Source organism: Eulemur rufifrons, chromosome 3 (assembly GCF_041146395.1).
Source record: "Eulemur rufifrons isolate Redbay chromosome 3, OSU_ERuf_1, whole genome shotgun sequence".
In the NCBI taxonomy this organism is placed as follows: Eukaryota; Metazoa; Chordata; class Mammalia; order Primates; family Lemuridae; genus Eulemur; species Eulemur rufifrons.
Window position 1 is genome coordinate 49819727 of NC_090985.1, and position 15034 is coordinate 49834760.

Genomic DNA, 15034 nt, shown 5'->3' on the forward strand with positions numbered 1-15034 from the left:
TTTCATTGTTTCTCTATGCCATAAACACTGAAATATTACTGTAATAGACATTGAAATTGTCTTTTCATTTTTATTTTCTTCACCCAGTATAGTGCTTTACTTAGAGCACAGTCCTGATTACGTTCTTTTTCCCACTTCTAAAACCTCCAGTGAAAAACTGAACATATATTTATACATTATACTTTAATTATCATACTAGTGTTTAGCTTTTGTGGAGTCTCTCTCTCTCTCTCTCTCCCCCTTAGCTAAGATTTATTGAGTCCTTACATGCTGGGCACTATTCTAAACTCTTTATACATATTAACTAATTTAATTTTTACAACAAATCTATGAATTAGATATTTTTATTACAGTTATTTATGTAAATAATCTGAGGCACAGAGAAATTAACAACTTCCCTAGGGTTACATGCCAGTGAGTAGAGGGAGCCAGGAAGTTGCAAACCCAGGCACTCTAAGATCTGTGATATTTATGCACTAAACTCTACTCTCTCTAACTTTTCTATGTTTTTACTAACTTTGCATGCATATTTGCTCTTATGTAAATACCCTCCACTGTGGCTAAATTGGATTACTAATGGTTCACTAAATCTAGCTCCTGGTTTGCCTTCTCTACATTTTCACACAGTCAATAATTTCCTTTAGCGGAAAACCTCTCAGAATCTTAAGCTTAGCCCAAATGTCAACTCTTGCATGAATCTGTACTTTTTTTTTTTTTTTTTAGCTGAATGCAACCTTTTCTTCCCTTGAATTGAAGGAAAGGAAAATTCAGATATGAACAGGGAATTGATCATTGTTTAAAGAGGTGGTGGTATATTTTACAGTCATAGAGCTTTACTTCTGGTCTTCTTCCTGTCCTGGAACATTGCCATTGGGTCTAATGCCAATCACACAGGCAGGGTATCTATTGCCATGTGGCACTCACTGCTAGAAAGGAGGCACCAGAATTCACTGACATGGAAGAATAATGATGGACTATTTTGCAGATAAGAAATTTTTAATGAATGAAATTATCATAACTAGTAAATGAGCATATTGCCTGTATTTATAACAGACTTTAGCTAAAAATAAATTTATTTTAATAAAATTATTCCTTTCTCTCCTCCAAAACTATAAAATATTTAATAAACAAAGAACAAAATAGATAATACCCACAGTTGTGAGGGTCCTGTGGGTGCTTGCAAAAGGTCAAGCTGTGCTAAGTGATGTACAACAAAGTAACACATGCCTGTTTCTTTAAATAAAATTTAATAGACATGAAAGAACTCAACCCCAGCATTTTCCTTTTCAAGTTCAGAAACCTTCTGGGTGATTTAGCTATTATAACTCCATTCATAAAAATAATTTTTAAAAAATGCATTTGATCTGTTACAAAGTATCATGTTTGCTATCCATATTGAGACCTATTAAAATGTGCATGGGGATAATAATGTTAAAAATTTTTAAATAAAAGGAAGAGAAGAAATTGAACAAAGTTTATGCAAGGAAAGGAAAAATAAAATGTATCCAGGAATAAATGTAGTTTAAAAAATGTGTATGATAATTTCCTATATACTGGTGGACCACAAATCTGGTTATTTCCTAATGCCTAAAAGCAAATGAGAAAACTCAATCAGTGACAAGAATTTAATACTCTAAAACATACACATTAACCAATTGCTTGGAACATGGATCGAGATTCTTGGCACTGAGTCATTAGGTTAACTCAAAGCTTTAATAAAGAGAATGTTCTGAGATAGTGACAGACATTCTACATGTCATACACTTAGTGGGTGCTCCATAAGGCTTTTCTTATAAAAATCAGCTCATGGAGGCCAGTGGTGTAATGGCAAAAATAAGGTCTATGAAAAATCTTTCTATTAAGGCCCACAAAGATGGGATCCAGGATTTGAGCTCTCTTTTCCAGGGGGGACTTATACACTGTAATATACACACATATATATGATTAAAAACGTGTATGTTCTTACCGGTAATTATTTTTTCACAGGTGCAAGTTGTTAGTTTTGCTACAGAACATAATTGGGATTCTCTGGACTTTTATGATGGGGGAGACAACAATGCTCCAAGACTTGGAAGCTATTCAGGTAAATGAGAGAGCTGAGCTTAATTAAAATGCAGATATAATTAAGAAAATGAAGATATATTTCTAGAGACTTACCTAAAACTCTGATTTGGTGGTTTTAATTTGGGTTTTTACAAACTATACACAATGAAGTCAATTGCAAGATTAGAAGTTTGAAAGGCTTTAAAAGGTAATATCAAAATTGGTATTTAAAACCTTATTATATTCTTACCATATTTGTGTAATTATTTATTGATGCTTTTAACTTAGCAGTAATAGTTTCAGCTGAGTTGTAGTTCAGGAATAGTATGTGGGCCCTTTTTCTTAAAAAAGAAGATGAATTTTAATAGTTAGTTAATAATTAGACTGTGCTTGGTAATTATGATATATGTACTTAATAGAATGCCATGTAGTTATTAAAATAATCATAGAAACTGTATATAACAACATGGTAAATCCTACAAGGTACTATTAAGTAAGAATAAAGAGAATACAATATTACTTCTATGAAATGAATAAAATGCTATAAAATTAATATATATCTATGTAACTAGACCAAAGGGAAACCCAAAATAAAATATTCTGATTTTTTTAGGCAAGATATTGACTTATTTTTTAAATGTTAGATTTGTTAAGGTTTTAAAGGTCATTTACACAATAATCTGAAAGTTTCAGCCTATAGAAATTGAATTCATGAGTTTCCATTAATTTTTACTATCATACTTTTTAAAATCTAGAAATAAACATAACTGAACTATTAGCTCATACCTTTCATGTATACTGAAATATGTTGGAATGACATTAAGCTTTTAATAGATTTTTAAATGGAATATGATAACCAATTATTCAGCATCAGCAATGAGGAAAGGAAAGACATATCTAGAGCAGGAGTGATATGACTGAGGCATAAACAACATTTAGATAGACAACTTTCCTAGAAAAATCTCACGAAATTTTGAGTACACTTTTATTGAGGGTAGATTAGGTGTAATACTTTCTTAGTAATAATATAATGATGATAAAAGTGATAAATAACAGCTATTGATTACTGAGTACTAGCTCTGTGTCAGGCTTGTCATAAATTTCCTCATTAGATCTTTTTAGCAATCCTGGTAGATGATTGAAGCTTAGAGCTATTAAGTTCCCTGAGGTCGTAAAACTAATGTTAGAATGATATTGGGCCCCAGCTGGTGTGACTCCAGGAGGCGCAGCTGTTAATCACTAAGATTCTCTAAGCGCCATAAGGCAGGTAGAGTGACCTTTTGAGTTTCTGTTTACCCCTGTCTTTCTTTACCCCTGTGCTAGCAGTAAGCATACTGTGGACAGAGAGTGAGCCCGGTGGGCGGGTGGGGTGGAAAAAGCATCTGTGTTCCATAATAAATTCATCCTGTTATTTCATAGAAGGCATCAGGGGTAAGAGCCACAAAACTGTAAGCAACTGTAAAGTAACTAGTTATCTATAAAGAAATCTTTGAGATGCTATCAACTCATATGTTTGTTGAAGGTTAGCTTAACACAGAGAATTGACAGTTAATAACTGTTTTTTCATGCTTGCTATTTGAAACTGCTAGAGTTGGAGTATTAAAGATCTTAAACTATTTTCTCAGTATTACTCCAGGTGTAATTGGTTCATGCAGATATTTTGTATTTTCACACTCAATAGTTGAATAAAGTAAACTTGATTTCCCTCAGAAGTTCATAAAAACATCATTATAATTCATTTGCTGAGAGACAAGGTTAATAATAGTTCATATTTGGGATTTTCTTTTGAAAGCTAACTACCAGCCTTGCTCTCAGAGTATAAGAAACATTAAGGTACTTGACTTGGTATAGAATAAACTACCTACCTACCTATCTATATTTAATTCATTAATAAATGGAAATAAATGACTATATGATCTGACCCATACAAGTCTTAAGTTACTATACCATAAAATCATGTGCGAATTTTAAAATTAAGTCTATTATTAGCTTATGCATGGAATACTTAGATCCACATGAAACTTAAAACATTTCAGGTGATGTCAAATTTACTCCTTTGACTTTTGCTAGCTCTCTTTGCTCCTACTTATTTTTAGGGAGCAATCTGAAGTCATCTCAAAGGTCTGTCTCCTTGGAGATAGTCAGGAACAGTAAAATGAAAGAATATTGTAGGAGAAATACTTTTATTTAAAAGATTTTGAAAAACACCTTGATTAATACATAGTTTTACTGGTAATCTATTGACTGATTAGTAGTTAACTTACTTAGTTTTACAATAATGTTTATAATGTAGTCATTGACCTGCCTTCTCAATTATCATTTCAGGAACAACAATACCCCATCTTTTGAATAGTACATCTAATAATCTATATCTAAATTTTCAATCAGACATCAGTGTTTCTGCTGCAGGATTTCATCTTGAATATACAGGTAAAAATAATATAATGTGCTATTCAGGAAAGTTAAGAACAAGTTTTACTTTAATTTTAAAAGTATTACTTTAATTACAAATTATACAGATAAAGTTTTAATGATTTCACTAGAATTTATAAGTATGTCTCCCTTTATTGTAGTAAGAAACTTAACATGAGATCCCCTCTCTTAACACATTTTTAGGTGTGCAATATGGAATTTATTATAAACCCTATGTTATACAGATCTCTAGAACTTCTTCACAGTGCCTAATTGAAATTTTATACCTGTTGAATAGCAACTTTCCACTTCCCTTTCTCCCCTGTCCCTAGCAACCACCATTCTACTCTATTTCTATGGAATTAACTATTTTAGATATGTCATGTAAGTGGCATCATGCAATATTTGTTTATTCTGAAGTATTTTATTCTTTTTCATCCTGTTGTAAATAAGATTGTTTCCTTAATTTTCTCTTAGAATAGTTCATTTTTAGTATATAGAAACATAATTCACTTTTGTATGTTAATTTTGTATCCTACAACTTTACTGACTCATTTATTAATTCTAACAGTTTTCCTGTAGACTCTTAAAAATAGTTTTATTAATCAATAATTGTACATATTTCTGGGGTACATGTGATATTTTGATACATGTGTATAATACATAATGGTCAAATTAGGGTAATTTGGATATCCATCACCTCAAACATTTGTCATTTCTTTGTGCTGGGAACATTCCAAATCCATCTTCTAGCTATTTGGATATATGCAATAAATTATTCATAACTATAATCACCCTACTTATTGAACATTAGGATTTATTTGTTCTGGCTAACTGTATTTTTGTACCTATTAATCAACTTCTCTTTATTGCCACCTCCCAGTACCCTTCCCTGCCTCTGGTAACCATCATTCTACTCTCTACCTTCATGATATCAACTCTTTTAGATCACATATATGAGGGAAAATTTGCAATATTTGTCTTTCTGTGTCTGGCTTATTTTATTTAACAATAATCTCTAGTTCCATTCATGTTGCTGCAAATGACAGGATTTTATTCTTTTTGTGGCTGAATTATATTCCCTTGTGTATATACACCGTATTTTCTTTGCATTCATCCATTGATGGGCACTCAGGTTGATTCCCTGTCTTGGCTATTGTGGATAGTGCTGCAATAAACATGTGAATGCATATATTGCTTCAATATAATGATTTCCTTTCTTTTGTATATATACTCATCATTAGGCTTGCTGAATCATATGGTAGTTCTATTTTTAGTTTTTTAAAGAACCTCCATATTGTTTTCCATAATGGCTGTACTAATTTACATTCCCACCAACAATGTATAAGAGTTTCCTTTTATCTACATCCTTGCCAGCATCTGTTATTTTTTTGTCTTACTTTTTGATAATAGCCATTTTTACCTGGGATGAGATGATATCTTATTGTGGTTCTGTGGAATCTTTAGGGTTTTCTCTATATAAGATTATATCATCTGCAAACAGGGACAATTTTATTTCTTCCTTTCTGATTTGGATGTGTTTTATTTCTGTTTCTTGCTTAATTGCACTGGCTAGTACCTCCAGTACTGTGTTAAATAAAAGTGGAGAAAGTGGATATCCTTGCCTTGTTCCTAATCTTGGAGGATAAGATTATAGTTTTTCACCATTGAATATAATGTTAACTATTAACTTTTCATATATAGCTTTTACTATGGTTAAGGTAAATTCCTTCTATACATAGTTTGTTGAGAATTTTGATAATAAAAGGGTATTGAATTTTGTCAAATATATTCTTTTGCATCCATTGATAGGATCATGTGACTTTTTCCCCCCTTCATTCTTTTAATGCAACATATCACATTTATTGATTTTTTTTTTTTTTTTTGAGATAGTCTCACTCTGTCGCCTTGGGTAGAGTGCAGGGGCATCATCATAGCTCACTGAAACCTCAAGGTGCGCGGCTCAAGGGATCCTCCTGCCTCAGCCTCCCAAATAGCTGGGACTATAGGCGTGTATCGCAAAACCCAGCTAATTTTTCTGTTTTTTGTAGAGATGGGGTCTCACTCTTGCTCATGTTGGTTTTGAACTCCTGAGCTTAAGCAATGCTCCTGCCTCAGCCTCCCAGAGTGCTAGGATTACAGGTGTGAACCACTGTGCCTGGCCTGATTTATTTAACTGTCCTTGCTTCCCAGGAATAAACCCCACTTGGTCATGGTGTATGATTTTTTTAATATGCTGTTAGATTTGGTTTGCTAGTATTCTGCTGAGGATTTTTGCCCCATGTTCAGCAGTGATATTGAACTGTAATTTTCATTTCTTGTGCTATGTCCTGCTTTGGTACCAAGGTAACGTTGATCTGAATAAATGAGTTTGGAAGTATTCCCTCCTCTTCAATTCTTTGGAAGAGTTTGAGAAGAATTTCTGTGAACTCTTCTTTAAATGTTTATTAGAATTTACCAGTAAAGCCATCTCATCCTGGGCTTTTCTTTTTGGGGACAGTTTTGATTACTTATTCAATCTTTTTACTAGTTATTGCTCTGTTTAGATTTATTGTTTCTATGACTTTACAGTTAAGTCTTGGTAATTTTTATACTTCTAGAAATTTTTTCCATCTTTTCTAGGTTATCTGATTTTTCAGTGTATAATTGGCCATGGTAGTCACTTATGATTCTTTTTATTTCTGTGGCATCCATTACAATGTCTCCTCTTTCATTACAAGCATTTCAAACTGTGGAAAACAGTAACTAAATCTTGTAGCATTTTGGAACTGGAATTGGAGTAAGTGACTACACTTGTTGGCTTAGAAATAAACATTTATCTCCCAACTTTCTACAGAGCTTTTAATCACAAAAACAGATTAGTCCCCCTAGTGAAATACATATATAAGACATAATGTTGTTTCATAGATAAAATTAACACAGTGTAATTAGGTGATTATTTGGGTAATTATGGGTTTACTTGCTCTCTCCTTAGAATATAGGCTCCAGGAAGACAGGATCTGACATAGCAGCTTACCATGTCCATTTAGGTTGTCATTATGTCTCTAGCACTGAATCTAGTCCCTGAAAGTTATTAAGCATCCAAAAAACATTTGTTGGCTGAATAAATGAATGAATGGACACAATACCTAGAAGTGAAATATAAAAATATATAATGTTGGTATGTCATTAACATCAGTATACCTACAGTGATGCTAGTATTCAAATGGGGTTTAGAACCTAGGTCTGCACACATTTTATAATTTTGCTTGCCTCTGCTTCCTGAAGGTACCCCACTGAGTATTATCTCCTCAACTTCACCTTGTTCAGGTCACTCAGTCCATCACTGAAACATTGTTACCTACACTGGAAGTTTTAATAGAAGAGAAACTCCCAGTGACAAAAGAACAGAGGCTTCAGTGATAGGTGTGTGCGAAATAAGTACTAGTTAATTGATTTTTTTTTTTACATTTTTTTTTGTTTTATAATAAAGTTTACTTTTCAGTTATTTATTATCTCAGATACAATAAAAATATTATTATTATGTAAATACATGACAAATCCATAAAAGAGGACTCATTCATTCATTCTGTATTCAATCAGTAAATATTTTGAACACCTACTATATGTCAGATACTATGCTCAACACAGGAAATTTGAAGATAAATATGTCACAGTATCTTTCTTTGAAGAGATGACAGTCTAGTAGAAGACGCAGAAAGATAAAGCAATAATACAGTGCTATGAATATAGTAATAGAGATATTTGCGGTAGAGTGCACAAAAGCAGTAAATATTCAGATCTATTTATGAAATTCAGGGAATACTTCAAACAGGAGTTGACACTTGGGTTGAGTCTCAAAAAATAAGCAGGAGCATTTCACTTAGGCAAAAAGGAGTGTGTATTTTCAGCAGAGGAAACTTCATGTTCAGGCAAAGCTATGAAATATAGCACATTAGGAAAACTGCAACTATTTCGTTAGGGCTGGTGCATAAGGTTTGAGGGAGCAGCAGGAACTAAGGCTGCTTATATAGGCATGACTACTGAAAGGCACAGAATGTCAGAATCAGAAACTTGACTTCATCATAGGCGATGCAGTTCAAAAATAGCATATGTTTTGATAGTTATTTGTAATACAGACCATTAAGTTATCATACTCCTAAGTAAATCAAAGAAGTTTTTTTATGTCTCTTGTGTACAAAGTTGCATTTCTAAAACATATTGTTGAATGTCAAAAAGATTCATTTGTATAAGATAAATAATATATACATAATAATTAAAATTTAATGGGCTTATTTATAAAATTATCTGTAACATTTTTCAAATTTTTTGTTAGACTTTCTTATTTTTAATAAATGAGGGAAATTGAACTATATCCTAATTAACAAGTAATAGGAGCTAATATTACATAGTAGCTTGCCCTATTAGAACAGAATTGTGAGTTTGACTGCTCTTCTCACTCTGTTGCCGGGGCTAGAATGCCATGGCGTCAGCCTAGCTCACAACAACCTCAAACTCCTGGGCTCGAGTGATCCTTCTTTTTTAGCCTCCTGAGTAGCTGGGACTACAGACATGAGCCACCATGCCCAGCTAATTTTACATATATATATATATATATGTATGTATGTATGTTTTTAGTTGGCCAGCTAATTTCTTTCTACTTTTAGTAGAGATGGAGTCTCGCTCTTGTGGAGTCTGGTCTCGAACTCCTGAGGCTCAAATGATCCACCCGCCTCAGCCTCCCAGAGTGCTAGGATTACAGGCGTGAGCCACTGCGCCCTTCTTGATTACTATTCTTAAGGGAAAACAATGACTAGTGGTTTTAAATCTTTTTATAATTTTAAGTCTTGGAAACCACCATCTTTGATAGAAAAGGCATACTAGGTAGAATTTAAGCATTTTTTTTTTTTTTTTGAGACAGAGTCTCACTTTGTTGCCCAGGCTAGAGTGAGTGCCGTGGCGTCAGCCTAGCTCACAGCAACCTCAAACTCCTGAGCTCAAGGGATCCTCCTGTCTCAGTCTCCTGAGAAGCTGGGACTACAGGCATGCACCACCATGCCCGGCTAATTTTTTCTATATATATTTTTAGCTGACATATAATTTCTTTCTATTTTTAGTAGAGATGGGGTCTCGCTCTTGCTCAGGCTGGTCTCGAACTCCTGAGCTCAAACGATCCGCCCACCTCGGCCTCCCAGAATGCTAGGATTACAGGTGTGAGCCACCGCGCCCGGCCGAATTTAAGCATTTTTAATCATGATCTTTCATTTAGACAATAATATTGAATGTCTAATTATGTGAAAGACACATTGGTTAGAACTGTATGGGAATTGGAAGATGAACGAGATAAATCTTTTTCCTAATTGAGTGAAAACTTTATTACATGAAATATGTTTTTTCCTATACTGTATTTGTGACTTTATGCAATTATGTTACAACTAGTTGTTTCTGTAAAATGAGAAATCAAGGAATGCCAATACTCTCTAAATTAATTATCTGAATCAAACTAGAAAATGTGAGAAAGAACTTATCATTGGTAATGAATAGACATAAGAACAAATGATGCATTGATGAGTTTTACATGCAGTTGCTTTAAGCAGTAAGGCTACTAACTCTCCTAATGGTCTAGAGGCTACTTGAAGGGAATGACATTAAATTTGTTAACTCTGAATTCACGTGATCTAAAGTACATTTTCTCAAAGTGATGCTTGGGTTCAAGATGATCCCCAGATACTTCTTAAGGATCATAGATATCTAGATTTCTTTACCTAAGACAAAAACAAACAAACAAATAAAAAACTAAGGTATCATATTTATTCAATCTAAAGACAGTGTCAACTGTATTTTTCAAAAACACCAGGTGCCAGCCTATTAGAAGATGATGAGATGATCAGCAGAATTTTTAAGCATTGTGTTAATGGGCCTTAACTAAGATGTTATCAAAACATTTGCTGAATGCTCTCTTTTAATTGGAACAAAATTATTATAAACCTTCCTGGATTAAAGTAAATAATTAAAAATACCAGTACTACAAAAATCTTGTAAAGATGTATTTGATAAAATAATATGTTACATATTATTTTATATTATTTGATAAAATAATATATTATATATAAATTATAATAATTAATATATAAAATAATTTTATCAAATCATAATTTAGCTGAAGTTAAAGTATTTTCCAGATAGATAAAGACCCTTTTCTTTTTGAAGAAATTCAATAAATGCTTCAGTAAATGGTATACTTGGTAACATTGTCACATAAAAATAGTACAGTTGCATGTGTTGTTTTTAAACAAAATCAGTGACTATAAATTACAATAAGGACTCTAAATAGAAAAATCAAAGAATAGAGAGAAATAGAAAAGAAAAAGAAAGTTATAGGGTATAGAAAAGGGAGGTAAGGAGGATAGAGGGAACAACAAAGAGAAATGAGAAAAGAGAAAATGATACATTTAGTTGACAATAGTGAAATCAGTGCCAGAGGATGCCTAATATTCTTTCAATTAATTAAAAAGATTTTGCAATATTCTTCATGTTTTCAAATCTATCGTCTAATCAATAAGGACATTAACATAGTATTTGTAAAATATTGAGTTTCAGTGCGGAAGAATGGTAAGAGTTGAAAAAGAAAATTTAAAAACTCAGTACAGCTTTACAGAATTAAAATGACTAATAAATTCTGCTCTGGTCTTTAAGAACAAACTTATAAAATAAGCTATGACAGCATTTTTGGCTGCTTTGTTAATAACAGATTGACTAGCAGTAAAATGTGTTTGGTGGATCAAGTGCTACATAGAGCAGCTGTGGTTTGGAACAACATCCAGCAGGGCAATCAGAAAGGCTGACTGTTCACCCAGTGCACACTTGGGAATATTACTTCCAGAAACTCCAGAGAATACAGTGCCCTCTAGCCAAGCACCATGGATTTTTTCCAAATAATCCATCTTGTTTATGGAATAGATATCGTAAGCTCTGTCAAGTTTCAAAAAGGTAGACTTCTTGTAGTGGAGAAACATCTATTTTTGTGGTAATTCAAGAATCTGTCCATTTGTGGAGGGAGATTATATTAATATTAACCAGACATAGAAATTTTAAAGAATTTCTTCATATTTAGAAGCCCCTCAAATTACTGGCTGAAATATATAGCCTCTGTAAGAGAAAACTGTGTTTTCTAATGAGTATAAACAAGGACCATAAGAATTTTTTTTTTAAACCCTAAGTTTGGATACTTAGAAAAAGCAAAATACTTAACCAATTGGGGACTAGAGAAAATAATAGTGTTTGAGGGTTGTGTGTGTATCCACATGTGTCAACAAGGTAGGTATATTAACTTGTAAACTTTTATTTTTAATCAAGGAGACACCTATTTCACTACACATCTTTGGTGTTCCTTTGTGGCAGCCTGTGAGATAAATGTTCTGCCCACTGGGTAACATAAGGGAGGAATCATAATGGGTAAATAACAGTCTATAATCACACTATAAATACCAGCAACAGATGCAGAAGACTTTAAGGTTTATATAAAAAAGGATAGATTTTTTTTTCATTCAAGAACACAGACTCTTACTATATTCCTAAAAGAGTATTTTAAGTAGTAATGGTTTCAGGAAACATGGCAGGTGTTCTTCTTTCTTGCTAAATGGAAATTTGGCTGAGATTCCTCCCAGCAAGCGAGTGTTTTCTCCATCTGATTTTCCTATTCAATGATGAGATTTAAAAAGAAAGAAAAAAAAAAATCTAGATTATTTGATCACACAGTTACTACACAAATACACTCTGTTTTTTATTTACTTAAAAGGTAAATGATGGCAAATAGATTGCTTTTTATCACTATAGTGATCCTTTCCCCCTTGAACTTGAGATAATGACATTTTTAACTCCGGAATACTTGACCCTTAATATTACGATTATTATTATCATTATTTATATCAGACAAAGCTGCTGTTACTTCTTCTCAATCCTTTCTATAGCTTGGTCTTATTAATATTTCTAAACAGTGGATCATTTCATACCGTTGCCTTCTTATCTAAATAAACGCAACATTGTTTAGCCTTTTACTCCAACAATAATTTCTTGTGTCATTTTTCACATGTGTATTTTGCAATATTCTTCACCTAATCAAATGAAGTAATTATTTGTTTCTTACAGGTATCATGCCTTTCCTATCTCTACTCCTTTCAGTATTCATTTCCTTTGCTAACATGCTCTACTTCTCTTCCTCTTTTTCTAGCTGTAAGACTCTTAACTCTTATTTCTACCCTAAATCTTAACTTCAGTGATTAAATCAGCCCTGCTCAGAAGTTTTTGCCTTTTCTGAATTCTGATATCACTTCCTTTTCACTCTTCTCAATACCTATCTATTCACTCATTCAACAAATATTTACTGAACACTTGTGTGTTAGGCATTGTTCATATTAGTAAACAAAAGAGGCAATATACTTTTGCCACCATGGGGCTTATAGTCTATCAGGTGAAGACAGACAAAAAATAAAAATATAATAATGAAGTAATCTGTATAATATTTCAGAAAGTGATGTCATAAAAAATATAGGTGGAGAGTTGAGGGATCAGGAATGTTAGGGCTGGAGAGAGATGTTACGATGGTCAGGGTGGATCTTATAGAGAAGGTGACATTTGAGCAAAGAATGGAAGGTTATGCAGGAATAAGCCTTGCTGATAAGTGAGGCGAGTGTATTATGGAACAGCCAGAATAAATACTGTAAAACAGAAGTATGAAGAGGAGGTAAGGTAGTAGAAAATGCGGTGAGAAATGGAAGGGTAAATGGGTTCTTATAAGCCTTTTTAAGGAGTTTACTTTTGCTGTAATTGAAATGGGGAATTATTACACAGATTTGAGCAGACAAATGGCATGCTCAGACTTACAATGTACTGCTGTGTTTTGCAGTTAAGTAATAATTTTAATTAGCATTCTTGAATTATCTCTCTTAATGAATACTAAACTACATGTGGGCAGTGTATTGCACATTATTTATTTCCAATAAGGCACAACAAAATGTGTTATTCTTTTTATGCCCACAATGACTATTTGGTGGAAAACTGAAAAAAAAAACAAAACAGTGGCTATGTTTCTCCAAGGGACATTAAAACTTCGTATAATTATGGACCATGCCTTGGCTACAGTCATCCAGTACCCAAATATCTAGCTGCCAAGAGGCTAGTTGTACGAAATGTGCTAGTCTCTAATAGGTTGTTTTGTTAATTACTTATTAAAAAAGGAAGACTAGATTTAAAAAACTACATTTTGTTTAGAAAAAGAAAAAAATTTTCTTTGTTTTTGTAAAATTTTGTTTTCTTTTTTTCTCAAGCATTTGATTACATAAATCTAAAAGTTTATATTTTTAAAGAAAGTTTTCTGTGTAGCTGGGTCAAATGCTTTCATACACTTTTCCTTTTGAAATAATTGAAGCAAGGAAAACTATTTAATAATTTGATAAGTACTAATATTTTGGAAATACATTGGTTTGGACATGACGGCTTTCAAGGTATGGTACAGCCACATTGCAAACTGCCATTTGTACCAGAGCATTGTAAACTGTAAACATTTGAATGACTGCTTAGGTTCTTAAATACTGGCTAACAATACCTCCATCATCATTATTATAATCATCATAATGAAGATTATATCATCATGAATATACCATCAAAAGCTAACATTTTTAAGTGTTCAGTATATGCCAATACCAGTGCCAAATATTTTATATGCATATTTTTATTTAATTTTCTCAACAATCATAAGGCAAATATTATTTTTAACCCCATTTCACAGATGAGAAAACTGAAGTTTAGAGAATAACTCAGAACTCGGGGATTTCACAGTTCATGAGTAGTAGAGTACACCTCAGATAATTTCATTGCAAAGCAAGCAGCCCTAACCACTATATTGTAGCTTTCCTTGTAGCCTCTTTCTATAATTTTCCATCTCCATGTTGCCTCCCAACAAACAGCAAACCCATTCATTTATTCATGAAATATTTGTTGATAAGTATTTGTGGAGCACCTACTAAATGCTAGGTATATTTTCTTGGTGTGTGTGTCACAAGTTTATACAAGGTCCAGCCCTAACATATCACTAAGCTAATTGAGAGTAAAGACATGCAAACAAGCACAGGTAACTGCAAAATGGTGTAACCACTATTAATATGTTTATGTAAGCCAGGACTTCTCAGATAATTATGCATTATAATCATCTTGTAGGAATTCAAGATAGTAAGACCCCACCCCAGAATATCAAGTCAGTTCATCTGGGATTTGGCCAAGAATTTGCATTTTCACCAAGCTCCAGGGGTTACTCTCACCATGACCAAAATATGGGATAGCTTGTGTAATTTAGGTGATAAACAAAGAAGGTATTCATCATTATATCATCAAACGGGTTACTGGTGGTAGAGTCAGGGAAGATTTCACCAAAAGACAAAAAAAGTCTTTCTGGTAGAAAAGAATTAAAGGATAGATATGGAAATAGTTTGGTATTTCAATCAACCTTCTGGAATGTTGATGTATATAAGAGCATTTACTCTGGGATCAGACTCTGGTTTCCGCCCTGGCACTGTCATTTGATAGTCATGTGACATAGAAAAAT

At 33.0% G+C, this 15034-nt stretch overlaps 1 protein-coding gene across 3 annotated transcripts in view; it reads left to right on the top strand.

Moving 5' to 3' along the window:
* The window catches only part of CSMD3 (CUB and Sushi multiple domains 3), a 1111380-nt gene that overhangs the window by 971766 nt on the left and 124580 nt on the right, over window positions 1-15034 (top strand). For all 3 annotated transcript variants that reach the window (XM_069466068.1, XM_069466069.1, XM_069466070.1), the window contains 2 exons: window positions 1987-2083; window positions 4369-4473. In XM_069466068.1, coding sequence (XP_069322169.1) covers window positions 1987-2083; window positions 4369-4473 — 202 coding nt within the window. The remainder of the gene's footprint in view (window positions 1-1986; window positions 2084-4368; window positions 4474-15034) is intronic.